We start from the raw sequence: 13,261 nt of genomic DNA, 5'->3' as shown, positions 1-13,261 counted from the left end.
TCCTGTTTGGCAAGAACATGACATTACAAGGTGGAATATGTAGTTTGTGTGTGTTTAACATGTGAATGAAACAAAACAACTCCAGGTATGTTTTTTGCTGAGGAAACAGATCAGAAAATGGAGTAATACGAGCCCTTTATGGAATAAGCCTTTGCTGTTGCTTATGTTTAACTACTGAAAGGAGACAATGGACGTTAAGAAGTTATTTTTTATCATCTCTTTTTAATCACTTAAGTCACTTTAGTAAACCAGCCACACACTTGTGACTGGAGTGAACAATGGCAAAGTGTAAGGCATTTATAGTCAGAATGAAGTCAGAATGTGTGCTGGAGTTAGTGAAGAGTGACATATTAAGAAATCAAAATTGGCAGCACAGCTATTGTCGACATTGCACAAGCAGATAGATGCTTACTTAAAGCCATTTAAGCATCACAAATATCACAATGATTTCATGGTGGGTGGATTTTAAAATCCCAGAGCATTTTCTGGGTTAAATTACTTGCAAAAATCAATATGGGGACATTTCCACTCTTTATGTGTGTATAAAATGTGGTTAAAATTGTGAGAAGTCTTTTTGTGGCTTATTGGAACTTCTATAAAGCGGGTGAATTACACTTCTCTGCGCTATAAACTGCTGAAACATAACATATTAGATCACCATGTTACATTTTATTGTTTTTATTGTCAGCGAAAACAACATATTAACATGTTTAAGTCACTCCATCACAACACAATTTGGTGCGCATGAAACTACTGCACATTGCATCAGGTTTGTCAAGTTGTAGTGCACAGTTCTGAATCATGCTCTTGTATATATATTTTTTGAAAATGGCAATACGAGAGCATGGGTGACGTAAGCTTGCGGACTGAGCCTTGTACAAGAGCTGTGGGATCATTTTGTTAACCGTATGGAGGGTTCAAATACTAGAGTACCAGTAATAGATTACTCAAACATGCATGGGTGACATAAAACCACTTCAGGCATGTTTTGGATGAGGGAACAGTGTTATAATGTGGTAGAAAGCTCCAAGATGATTTTGCATAATACTCCCTCTTTAATTTTAGTGTGACGTGGCTTCACTACTTTCTGTCCTATCGTATCTCTTTGGAGTTTTTACCAACAGTGAGCTAGTAATTTGCCGTTGTTTTCCAATTAAAGAACCAGCTTTTAAACCAAAAAAACTAGTTAAAACGATAGTAACACCCACTTCTTGGCTACCTTAGAATCTCCTATGCAAAGTTATTATTTAATCATATGGACTTTGAATCAGATTAGATAAGCCAATGAATTGTCTTAATATAATTTCAAGTGTTCTAAAGTGTGCCAGATAAAGCTGTGTGATGGCTTGTAATCTTCTAATAGTCACAGGAGCCTACTACCTCGTGCCCCGTGGTCCAGTGTACTTGTTAGGTTATTTGTGTTCAAGGAAAGTGCAGCCTTCACATTTTACCGTGGTTAATTAAAGCTACAAAGTTTGCCACAGTCTGGACACAGCAGGCCATGGAACCGGAAAACAGGCCCACACCACCACCACCATTCATACTACAGGGACCATTTGATTTATCGTTAATATTTAAAATGCAGCTTAGAGCTTTTTCTGAGAAACGTTGCGTCATGCAAAAAATATGGAAATTGGAGTGTTACAGGAAATGTTTGTAATTTATGTGGCTTTGAGGCATATACTTTAAACTGCCAATGAAATAACATCATAAGATCATAGTTGTCATGATGCTAAAATTGCAAACTTGATTCTGATACTAATGAATAGACTAGATACTTTTTTAACAACAGAATGGGATTTTCAACATAAAATCATCGTAGTACCTTCTTTTATATTACCATCTGGTCTTATATCTGTGTAATCCCTCAGTCGTCCAGGTAGAGGTATACAACACTAGTCTCTGTGGTCTTATAATTGTTCTGATACAACTCAAGCTCATTCTAAAGTTGTTCAGGAAAGGTTCATTTCTGTCCTGTGAATATGACTTTTATAATACTGACAATTGTTCCAGTGAGTATCTAGTTTAACACTAGTTTTAGTATCGATTAGGATCTCATTTGCTATACTTTTGACAACCCTACAAGCTCATCTCGCAGATTCCCAGGTACAGCGTTATGTTTTATGAATAGATTTTTGATTAGATATAATTTGTTAATATACTCTCTAGTTACCACAGAGCTGGCTGGCCGCTGCAGTGCCTTTAAACTCTTAATGAAATTTATTAAAATCTATTATTTATACACTTTTACCATGGGGAGTCTCTTAATAATTATGTAAATGAAAAAAAAAAAAATTTAGATTTGTGATACAGCGAGTTTGGTTATAATTTGATTAAAGGAAATTAACATGTCACCTTTAAACTCTTAATATTTTCTGTGGTAAAATGAATGAGACTACCCACTCACTGCTGTGTTCTACTACAGTATTAAAGGCCTTGTACCCAGTTTGAGCAGAATTTTTCTTGCCCCAGTACAGATATATTGTATGAGCAGTTCTTGAAGTCAAAATACGTCTACTGCGTACTGACTGCATCTATTTGCGACTCATTGTACTGTCCGATAATCAAGAAGTGAGTGTCAGCAGCTGTAGTTGTGGTATTTTTGCAGATATGTGTTGCAAAATTGCATACTTCATCGTTGCTTGAGAAAAAATAACGCCATGTTTTTACTCGCTTCTACAAGTGACAAAAGTTTTATGTTGACAATATGAAAAGATTTGAACATTTGTGCCTCTTGCTTCACTCCTTCAGATATGATTTAGTTTGTCTCATTTTTGTGTCTTCTTGTTTTGTGTATTCTTTCAAAATACCAGATTTTGTGCATTATTTATTGTTTTGTCCTTCAAAATACTTCAAATTATAAAACAGATGCTACGCCCCAACAGTTACTGTTTTAGTTACTCTAGTGTAGTAGTTTCTGAATTAATTGTTTTACTCAAGAAATCTATTGGACCCCTACTTTGTACTTCTACTTGAGTATTACTTTGAAGTAGCATTAGTCTTAGGCACACTCTTTGGCTACTCTACCCACCTCTGTGTTTTACATCGCATCTAACCCTTTTAGTCCTGACATTCAAACACATTTTTCATTTTTTTTAGACAATTGATTCACTGTCTCCAAAACAACCCGCAGTACACAACACTACGGAGAAAAATAAGCCCTGACAAAAGTTGGTAAGACACACTAACATTAAACCCCGAGCAATGACTGTGCTTTAACAATATAGAGATTTATGTTGTGAGTTGAAAGGCTGGCATCTCTCCCGGGCACCACTTGTTTTCGCCCTCCTTCTCTCTAAACACAGCGAGGCCAAGGCTAAAGCCGGAGTTTAGATCAGGTTCACTGTTCTGCTCCCTGCGGTGGCAGAGTCTATCGGCACTATTTACAAACTGACCCCAAACAGCCCAGTCCAATCCAGCAGCCGTGCGGATAATATTCAGTGGAGAGTCAAAACTGAACGGCCCCTTTCTGAGCGGTGGGGGTGGTCTTTTTATGGTAAGTGCAAGGTTTGTTCATGGTGTTTGGCTGCCAGATTATAATGCTGCAGCGGAGTAAGCCACGGCCCGAGCTTCAGATTGTATGAGAAAATTACACTTGTTAGTTTGACGAGTGTAAACAAGAGTATATTTTCGGTTTCATGTTTAGAATGTGGTCGTTTTTATGGCTCAGTGTAGTGTTTTTGTGATACTATAATTTCAAAGTTGATTTTGACACTAAGGGATAAGCTTCATAACAATTTTAATACCACATCAAGGATGGATGATACATTGATTAATTAATGCCTTAGATAAAACTCTGAACGTCTTTACCATCATATTATTATTATTATTATTATCATTATTATTATTATAATAACACACAGCATTTACCATACGATTTTCAACACAGAATAATTCCATTTCACCATGTGATCATACTGTTTTTAAGAAAGAAATCTATTTTCAATGCTAATTGTAGTAACACTTAATGTTTGGGTACCATGTTTTGACATCCTAGCTCAGGAGTGTCAGACACATTTTCAACGAGGGCCATATCAGCAAAATGGCTGCCGTCAAAGGTCCAGAAGTAAAATAAATGTAACCACTTTTTAAACATGTCAATTACCTGCTTCTGTATTTATTACTTATTCAAGTTACAAATATTGCATATATGTTTGCAAAGATGTAAAAATATGACTGTGTAACTGCTTATCTCCTGATAAAATGGTATTTTAAGACCATCATACCTTTTAATTTACCCTGTTGATGGCCACATAAAATGATGTGGAGGGCCACATTTGGCCCGCGGGCCTCGAGTTTGACACGTGTCCTAGCTCAATTTAGTGTTAAAAGAAATGTATGTAGCCTGAGCTCTCACTGGACTTACAATCACATCTCAAGTTGCCAGAGCCTTAACCTGCAGATAGAGGGCAAGTACACGTTTTTCTCATTCTCAGTTTATGGACAGGTGTCATGTGAAAGCTCAGAACCTCCAGAATTCACTCACTGAGCTGCAGAAGCTGTACTAGCACTGATTAATGATTGGCAGCCTCTGGTCTGAGGCAGAGAGCAGAGGACAAGTGTTTACATACAAGGGCTTCTTTAACGATTGGAGGAAAGATATTTCAGCCGCTTTGCATCAGCCCCACAACACAGGAGAGGGGACATAGGCTTCTAATATAAAAACTCACAAGTCATCGAAAAGTTTTATTGCAACCTCAAATGAAAACACGAAGCAGCCGAGACTGCAAGAGTCCGTGCGTTAGCGCTTTAGCTTGATATAGATGCTATGGGGCTGACAGGTTTGGACTATACAAGGATCTAGTTGTATTTTAGTTCTCTCGCTGCACCAAACGTCCTCTCATTTAATTGAAAAATTTGCCTGTTTGAGCCGCTGCTGTGCTCCGTGTGCAGACACGAAAGCACATGTGTCACAAAGACATGTTTCACTAAACAGCCCAATGCAGATAGACTTTGTACAGGACTGTCTGTGTCTGCCTCTTTCTGTGAATACAGATCGTAACATGAACAAAAAGTTAGCAAATACACAGTGGCTGCTTTGAGCTTGTGTCACTCAGAACTAATCTCATGTTAAAAGGAGCAGCCATGGTGCCCACCCCTTTCTCTCTATGTTGCACAAAGCATGGAACCCACACACTGAATATGGCTTATCTGAAACATACTAAAAATAAGGAAAATAAGAAAATAAAACAAACAAAAATGTACACTGTGACAAGAAGAATGTATGTAGGCCTATATTAAACATTTCCAGGATAAAGAAAATCTATAATTAAATTATACTGATCTTATGAGATTACAACCCAATATTCTTCATATTTGTAAATGTTATATTTTTTAAGGCTTTATATGTAGTATACGGTCTGCTTTAGTCACATTTTGGCCTATAATCTAAAACAAACAAAAATAAAAAAGAGTTTTATGTTTCAAAAATCAGGTTCATTTAAAATGTATTATCAGTTTTACTTTATAAGTTATGAATCAAATGAATATTTGACTCAAACATGTTTACCTTGTATTAGGGATAGGTGAAGTTTATGAAATTTAAAATCAAAATCTGACCTACGGTTCCTTTAAGTTCATATTTTTACTCGGCACATGTCACTGGGGTATTCAAAAGAACTATTGCTGAGCACTAGCCTAAGAGCATATGAGCAAACTTGACTTCTTGCAGCTTTAATTTGAGACATTTTAGAAGGGAAAAAGAAGGATTTTTCTGTGTTTCCCCTGATCTGTGAACTTTGAACTATCACAGGAACCATAGTCCCCTCCAGGAATAAAACTCTGACCTAAGACAATAGGCTGAGTGACTCTTACTTCACACAAAGTTAGTCCTAATTTATACAGAGGCAAGTTAATAGTCTTTCTCAAGAGCAGTAAACACTATACCAAAATGACTGCCTCATCATTTCGTATTAGATGTTTGTTTAACTCCATTATGATGTAATTTCACCTATAGGGCTACAGAGTTAAAACCAAATGTTGTTTTCCAGAAAACTATTGACAAAGCAATTAAATATTTCATAAAAATCGATGTTCAGGTCCAGGTGCAGAGGCATTTGAGAGAAAACCAAAATGTTAATCGCTAAGCTAACACAAGTGATCAATGTCAGCGCTAGCAGCTTTATTTTTAAGACCCAGTGGAGAGTTTAGCTGCAACATTTAAATTCTAACTTAGATTTGTTCATAGCCCCAAGTTTCATTCAATTGGTTATACAGCTAAAAGTTCAGTTGAAATTGACAGCAACTAGAAGTGGGTAATACACTGGCTGCACTTCAGGGTACATTTCTAGCTACATACTTTTACTCTTTCTTGAGTATTAGTTTATTGAAGTAACAACTAATAGAGTAAAAGTTGTTGTTACTCTTCCCACTGTGTGCATGTTAATAAGTAACAAAAGCTTTATGTTGACAATATTAAATTATTTGAACATTTGTGGCATTTCTGGCACTGCTCCTTTCGATATGATTTAGTTTTTGCATCTATCCTTTGAAAATACCAGATTTTGTGCATTATTTAATGTTTAGTTCTTCAAATTATATTCACTATTGTATGCAACACATGTATGTCCTGACAGTTACTCTTTAAGTTACTTCTGTAGTAGTTTTCCCAAAGACATTTTACTTTGGTAATTTATTGGACAACTAACTTTGTACTTCTACTTGAGTAATATTATTTTGAAGTAATATTACTCTTGCTTGTGTATAATTTTTGGCTGCTCTACCGACCTCAAACAGCGACCAGACATAATATAAGACCAGATAGACTTGGGCTGTGCAGTGCTTTTATCAGTGCCTCGACAAGCTGTTACTCACTTATCGGCACAAACCTGAATGAGTTGCTGGTGCGCCACATTGCCGCAGTAAAAGGTCTGCTGGTTGTCCACGAAGCCCGGCAGCTCGGTCTCCTCTACCTCTTCTCCACTCAGCATCAGGACTCTAGGGCACAGCACAGTCTCCAGATAAGATAACAGGCTCAAGAACCGGCTCGTCACTTATCCGGCCCTGCACACACTCACCGCGTCTGGCCCACGAAGGACAGCACCAGCATGTCGTCTGTCTCCCTGCCTGCCTCTGAGCGCAGCGGCCACAGACCTGGGGGACAGGCGGAAGGAAAAGTTCACATCCGGCACAAGCGGCTATCAGAGTGCCACAGGGGGTTAACAGTTTGAGATGATGGGAAGTGGAGGGGGTTGTGATAGTAAGGTATGGAATATGTGGTGAAACGATGTTATAAGAAATCAGGATATTATCTACGGCCGGTGGATCAACTACTGGTCAGCCACGCTTTAAGTAACAAGTGTAATTATCCAATCACCGTCATTGTGCATGAATTATAATAATACTGTAAAAGCTAATACTAATAGTCAATAGCTATATCTCCCACTCCTACTTTAATATTACCATATTGCCCTGTTCTAGTTCTAAATGTTCCAATTCAGACTTGGACTGGGCGATATATCAGTTCCAATTTCAGTCTTGACAGATACAGTACAGTTTTCGCATATACCGGTATCGGACGATATTTGGCACCAATATTTTTGCAGTACTTCCCCAGTCACTGTGCGCCCATATGTCATTCCCAGATTGTTCTTAGTGCATCACATTTTTCTTTTTGAACAGACTAATTAGTACAAATGGGAACAGAAAAGCAATTAGGCTAAAAAATATGGCTACATGTTTACACAATCATGTAACAAATTATTTTATAGCCCAAATAAGTAGATTTTGTACTTTTGTTATAAGTTAATTTGTGGTCTTAACTTTTTTGTTGTGATGATTTTTTATTGTAATTTTTAAATAATAATTGCAAGGATAAGGGGGTGCATTAGAATATAGGTATATGACATCAAACACATGAGCAAACCTGCTGTAGTTAATTAAAAAAAGAATAATAAAAAGTAGTTAGAGGATTTATTTGAGAAAACAAAGCCGTTAGCTCTTCCTCATCCCTGACCCCATCCCAAGACCACCCCGCTCCGCCCCGCCCCGCTCCGCCCCGCCCCGCCCCGCCCCACCTGCCCCTGACCCCATGGCATTTTTAAAAAGGCATGTATGCAAGGCTCTATAAAGGAGTTAGCAGTAATGCAGTGATAAAATGTCCTGTCTTTACTTCAGTTTAAGATACATTTGTGGACCTTGCTATGGACTTTAAAAGATAAATATCAGTATCGGAAAATATTAGTGTATTAACCACAGCCGCAGATATCCAAAAAATCCATATTTGACTATCCCTAATTAAGTCCATTCCTTATTTATATGAGTATCTAGTTTCAGTATCAGTTGTGAAATTGATTATTAGGGAGACCCCCAACCCTGTCTCCAACCCCGTCTTAGTCACTTGCCATTTCAAAGTGACTGATGTTCCAAATCTCTCAAAGCCTCCTAACTAAAGCCTGCTGCTAATTTTAACAGATTAAGAAGTGTGTGGCAGGGTTAATGCCATCGATTATCCGTCAGACAACCTGCTGCTCCCCACCGCTAAACGAATACAAATGTTTCAGCGCAGATTGGCTAGCATCCCACTCCCATCCACGCGCTAACCCTACCACCTGCTCACGCTCTCGACAAGGGCCTTGAGACGCAGCAGCTGGCATGTTGTCCGGGTAAACAGATGTGGGACTGGAGTGGCTGAGTGAAGGGGATTATGCAGTTATGGAAAGAGGATTGAAAATTTGTACTCCAGTAAAATTACAGTTACTTGGCTAAAAATTACTCAATTATAAATACAAGTACTGTTACCAAAAGTGTATTTAAAGTGATAGTATACAACTTTCTGGAGGTGGAAAATAAACCACATGATTCCATGGAAATAACCGGTTAAAACCATACTTTGGAATATTCTCTGTGGAGATAAATACATTTTATATCACACTGTGGAATATTATAGCCAAAGAAACATTTCCATAGAAACATGTCGGAGGGGGCCCTCCTCAAGACCACATAAGAGTCAGGTTTGTGGAGATGCAAGCCAGCTCACAGTAAGGAGACATCTTTTTCAGTGCAATAAAAACATCCATAATGAAAAAAGATGCTCTTTTTGTTGGCAAGTTACATACTATGGTTTTAAGTAAAAGTAAGAAGTATGCATGAAAAATACTACTCAAAGTACCAGTTACTTTTTAACACAATTTTGGAAGCATTTTAGATTATGCTTTTAAACAAAACTTGATCAAAAAGTGAATTTCGTAATTTAAAACCCCATTCTGCATATTCTCTGAGCTCTGGCTGATCAGAGCATGTAGTGCTGTTATGTGTTTGTTGGTATGGAGAGGGACAGAGACAACTGTGGATTGGGACAACTGGGATTTGTACAGTATTCTCCAACTTCAAAGTTTTCAAATGTAACCAATCACAATTTATAATATATACAATTGTACAGAATTTCAAGGATAAGTATATGTTAAAAAATGTACTCAAAAAAGTACACTCAGTTACAGTAACGTGAGTTTTTGTGCTTAGTTACTTTCTACCTAGGGCTGAATGATTTGAAAAAAAAAATCAAATTGAAATATTTCTGGATTGTGATTAGATTTGACATGAACATTTTAATAATAAAATTATGTAAAATTGTATTGTAAACACATCCAGAAGAATTGACAGAATTCAACGGACAAACTAATACAACAATCACATGTATCCAGAATAGTGATACTACAATACTAAGCAATAGATGCATCATCGTGGTATTGGAATTGGTATCAAGTGTCAATAAAAAAAACCCCACTTTCTTTAGACAATAGAATGTGATTTTCAACATTAAATCATAGTACTTCGTTTTACATTATCATGTGGTTTTACATCTGTGTAATCCCTCAGTCGTCCAGGTAGGTTCCATAGTGCTCCATGGCGTTTACTAGTCTATGTGTCTTACACTTGTACTAATACAGCTCTAGATCATTCTAAAGCTATTCAGCACAGGTTTATTTCCGTCTTATGAATGTGACTATTTTAGTATCAATATTTGGTCAAATCAGTATCTAGTTTTGATACCAGTTTTAGTATTGATTAGTATCTGTATTTTGATACTTTTGATAAACCTAAACCAGAATAAAACAAGATATTTTGTGGTTTGTGGAGTAAATTATGGTACTTCAAAAACTGCAGCCTTCGCGATTTGCTAATTGCATCCATTCAAATTGTGATTTCGATTGGATTGCGATTAATCTTGAAGCCCTATTTCCACCCCTGGGATTGTGGGAGTGCAGAATGAGCTGAAGGTATGAGGAAAAGGAGGAGGGGAAGGAGAGAGAGGCAGACCTTTAATTCCAGGCAGGTCAATGCTAGCGTGTTCGTGAATCCCAATGCCATTGCGGATGATGCGAAGAGAGCCCTCTTTGAATGCGCCGGAGCACGTCACCAACTGGGGAAGCAGAGGGAGAGAAAACGGGAGTCAGCACCAGGGACACAAACACAGAATTCAAAGGACATTTATGCTGTTCTATCAAACAAGCTTTTGACATTTTGTGTTGAATGCAACATACAAGAGAATTGATGGAATTCAAATACAGCTCTGGTCTTAATGTGATTTATGGCATTGGTTTCAGTTGGAAATATTAAAAGTCAGATGTGTTCTCTGCATGGAGTGTATGATTTTAGTAACTACATAATCAAGGAGAGGCAGAGGCCTTCCTTTTCCTTAGACTTTCTTTAAAAAATAAAAACAAAGACAAGTATATTGAAAGTCTGAAAGCTTCCTAGGGTCTACTCAGCTATGTGGTAACTACTGGCCAATATTCACACTTTTTAGTGTATTGTCTATCATGCTTGCATCTACAACATAAACAATAAGTTGTTTCGGTTGACCACCTGTCTTCATTTGAACACTCAAGTGCGAAGAGTGCACTGCTTAAAATGTGACTACACGACTCTCTGCTGGGTTTGCAGTGAAATAAGGTCATGGATATCTATCTGTTGCTCTGGTTTCTAAACAATTGGTATCGGCATTGGCAAAAAATACATATTGGCTGATCACTACTGAAGATAAGAATAATAAAATTTCTGATGTATTTCCAAAACTAAAAGTTAGACACACATTTAGTTGAATTTTAAGTTTTCAAGGTATTCTTTGGACAAAAAAATATTGCGTCATGGATATTCATTACCACATAGCGGCTTAACCTCCACCGTGCCTTTAAACTTTTAATTTTAGAATTTTAGTCTATTGAAAAAAAAAAAAAATCTATGGGAAATTTAATTGCAGAAACTCGATGGGCTTTGAAGTGGGTAGGACTGTAAAGCTCCATTTTAATATAACAGCCACTAAAATGCAATGAAAATATTGCATGTGGTCTTTCATCATAACTTGACAAAACACAAATTTGAAGGTTTCTAGGAACTCAGAGTTTCACGATTTTCAAATACTAAGGACCACAGTTATTCAGAATCTGCCCTTTACTTGGAAATCAATCATATATAGAGGTGCTCAAAATTCCCTAATCCCACTTCCCGTTTATAATACATGTCAGCAATTAGCATTTTGGATGACACAAAATGCATTCATTCTTCTTCTGATTTTTCTTTTTTTCAGGCTGATGGAAGCTTTATGTGGTTTCAGGGCACAAAACATGCACTCCAACCATAATGTTATCAAACCCCAGGGGACAAAATAAGAGTGTTTTACTACCTGTCAGTTATTTAGGTTTTGTATCAGTACTAAATATGCAGTAATGTGTATTTTAGGGATACTTATTATCACTCATACGAAGGGTTTATAGTCTTGACCAATATCAAATACCAAACAATATGTCACTGAGCCTACAGCCCCTCCAACCACCTTCACCATCAGTGTTTTGCCCAAGGATATAACAACACTGTATTTAAAGTCCTAGCTGTGACAACGCTCATTATAATTGCATGCTTGGACAGTTCCTGTAAATGTTTAATGTCTCAGCCCAACAGCTCAATGAATTACATGCCAGTCTTCCATTTTGTGAGGGAATGCCAAAATCCACCATGTCCCTTCCTGGTGCAGTAAAATGGATGTTGGCACATGTATAACTGAAGCCAGCTGCCAACTCTTTTTTTCATGGCTGTTCTGGCATGCCCTCTCCCCCTCCAGAGACTGAAGCATGTTAATATGCACAAAAATAATAGGTGTCATCTCACACTGTCAGCGGGGGCGGCTCCACACATCACCTCTTATATCTAGTGTTAAAATCATTTGTGAAGTATGGAGCTACTGGTGACTAATGTCTCATATCTGGAGAATTAACCTTGTAAAAAAAAGCCCTGAGGATTTAATCAAAATGAAAAATTAAACTAAATTAAAAAAATGAATTCATTGCAATATTTTTTTGTTTCAGGGGTGAACTGGAGGAAGAGCGGAGTTTAAAACAGAATGCCAATTCATCATCACATAAAATAATTAATATACAATAACAACTGAGCATAATTTAAAAAGATTTAGCATAATGCATCAAAAATACAGACTGGCCTTAACCCTTTAACGACTGAGCACACTATGGGCCAGTATAGGTCAACTAGACTTTTATATTTTTGTTAGCCATAAAAATCATATTAAATGAAGTATCAGAATTTACTGCATTTTTTCACACATCTACTTCTATTTTACACATCCATCAGTATTTTTTCTTTTACGCATCGAATAAATGACTGGGAAAATCCCCGCAGCCCCGCGCTCTCATTCGTCACCTTCGCAGAGCAACAGAGGCAGATTACCGTAATTGACAGAAAAATATTTAAATAGCCCCGTGCCTCCGCTTTGAGACACCGTTTGAATTTACTTGAGAGCACAACTGGTTGCGGAGTTAGGCTGCTGGAAAGTCTGCATCTGCGCTCTATCGGCAACGATAGTGTTCGACGCTATAGGGTTACTAAAAGTCTGCAGATTGGTCATAAAATATAGAGAATGAAGTGTAGTATAAGTATTTTTATGGTCCACTCACGTTTTGTGCTATATTAACCCTCAACACAATGAAACAGGCATGTTTTTAAGCACATTATTAAAATATTGTTTGAATATAGTTTGAGATTGAGAAAAAATATATTCTATTTTAGTTACTTAGAACTGCCAGTGCAATTCCAAGTCCTCACTGTTCGAGTCCAAGTCTAAGTACGAGCCCTCTAAAGTCCGTTATCATGTAAAACTGAGTCCGAGTTGCAAGTCTAGCTAATTTGCAAGGAGTTTTCTTTATATTTTACCAGCTGTGTTCACTCAGTGGACCCCATTGAACTTAAACCCATCATGCAAAAACATTTCAAAGCTCTAGTGTGAACCACGTCACAAGTCACCTACCATCCA

At 37.3% G+C, this 13,261-nt stretch overlaps 1 protein-coding gene across 1 annotated transcript in view; it reads right to left on the bottom strand.

The window, feature by feature from the left end:
• Positions 1 to 13,261, bottom strand: part of ddb1 (damage-specific DNA binding protein 1) — a 92,052-nt gene that overhangs the window by 61,674 nt on the left and 17,117 nt on the right. The window contains exons 9-11 of the mRNA XM_055229847.1: positions 10,258 to 10,360; positions 7,017 to 7,092; positions 6,828 to 6,936 (exon numbers count right to left, since the gene is read on the bottom strand). Coding sequence (XP_055085822.1) covers positions 6,828 to 6,936; positions 7,017 to 7,092; positions 10,258 to 10,360 — 288 coding nt within the window. The remainder of the gene's footprint in view (positions 1 to 6,827; positions 6,937 to 7,016; positions 7,093 to 10,257; positions 10,361 to 13,261) is intronic.

The sequence above is a fragment of the Periophthalmus magnuspinnatus genome, chromosome 3 (genome assembly GCF_009829125.3).
Source record: "Periophthalmus magnuspinnatus isolate fPerMag1 chromosome 3, fPerMag1.2.pri, whole genome shotgun sequence".
NCBI lineage: Eukaryota > Metazoa > Chordata > Actinopteri > Gobiiformes > Gobiidae > Periophthalmus > Periophthalmus magnuspinnatus.
The sequence above is the reverse complement of the archived record's forward strand: the minus strand, read 5'-3'. Positions and strand labels throughout refer to the sequence as shown.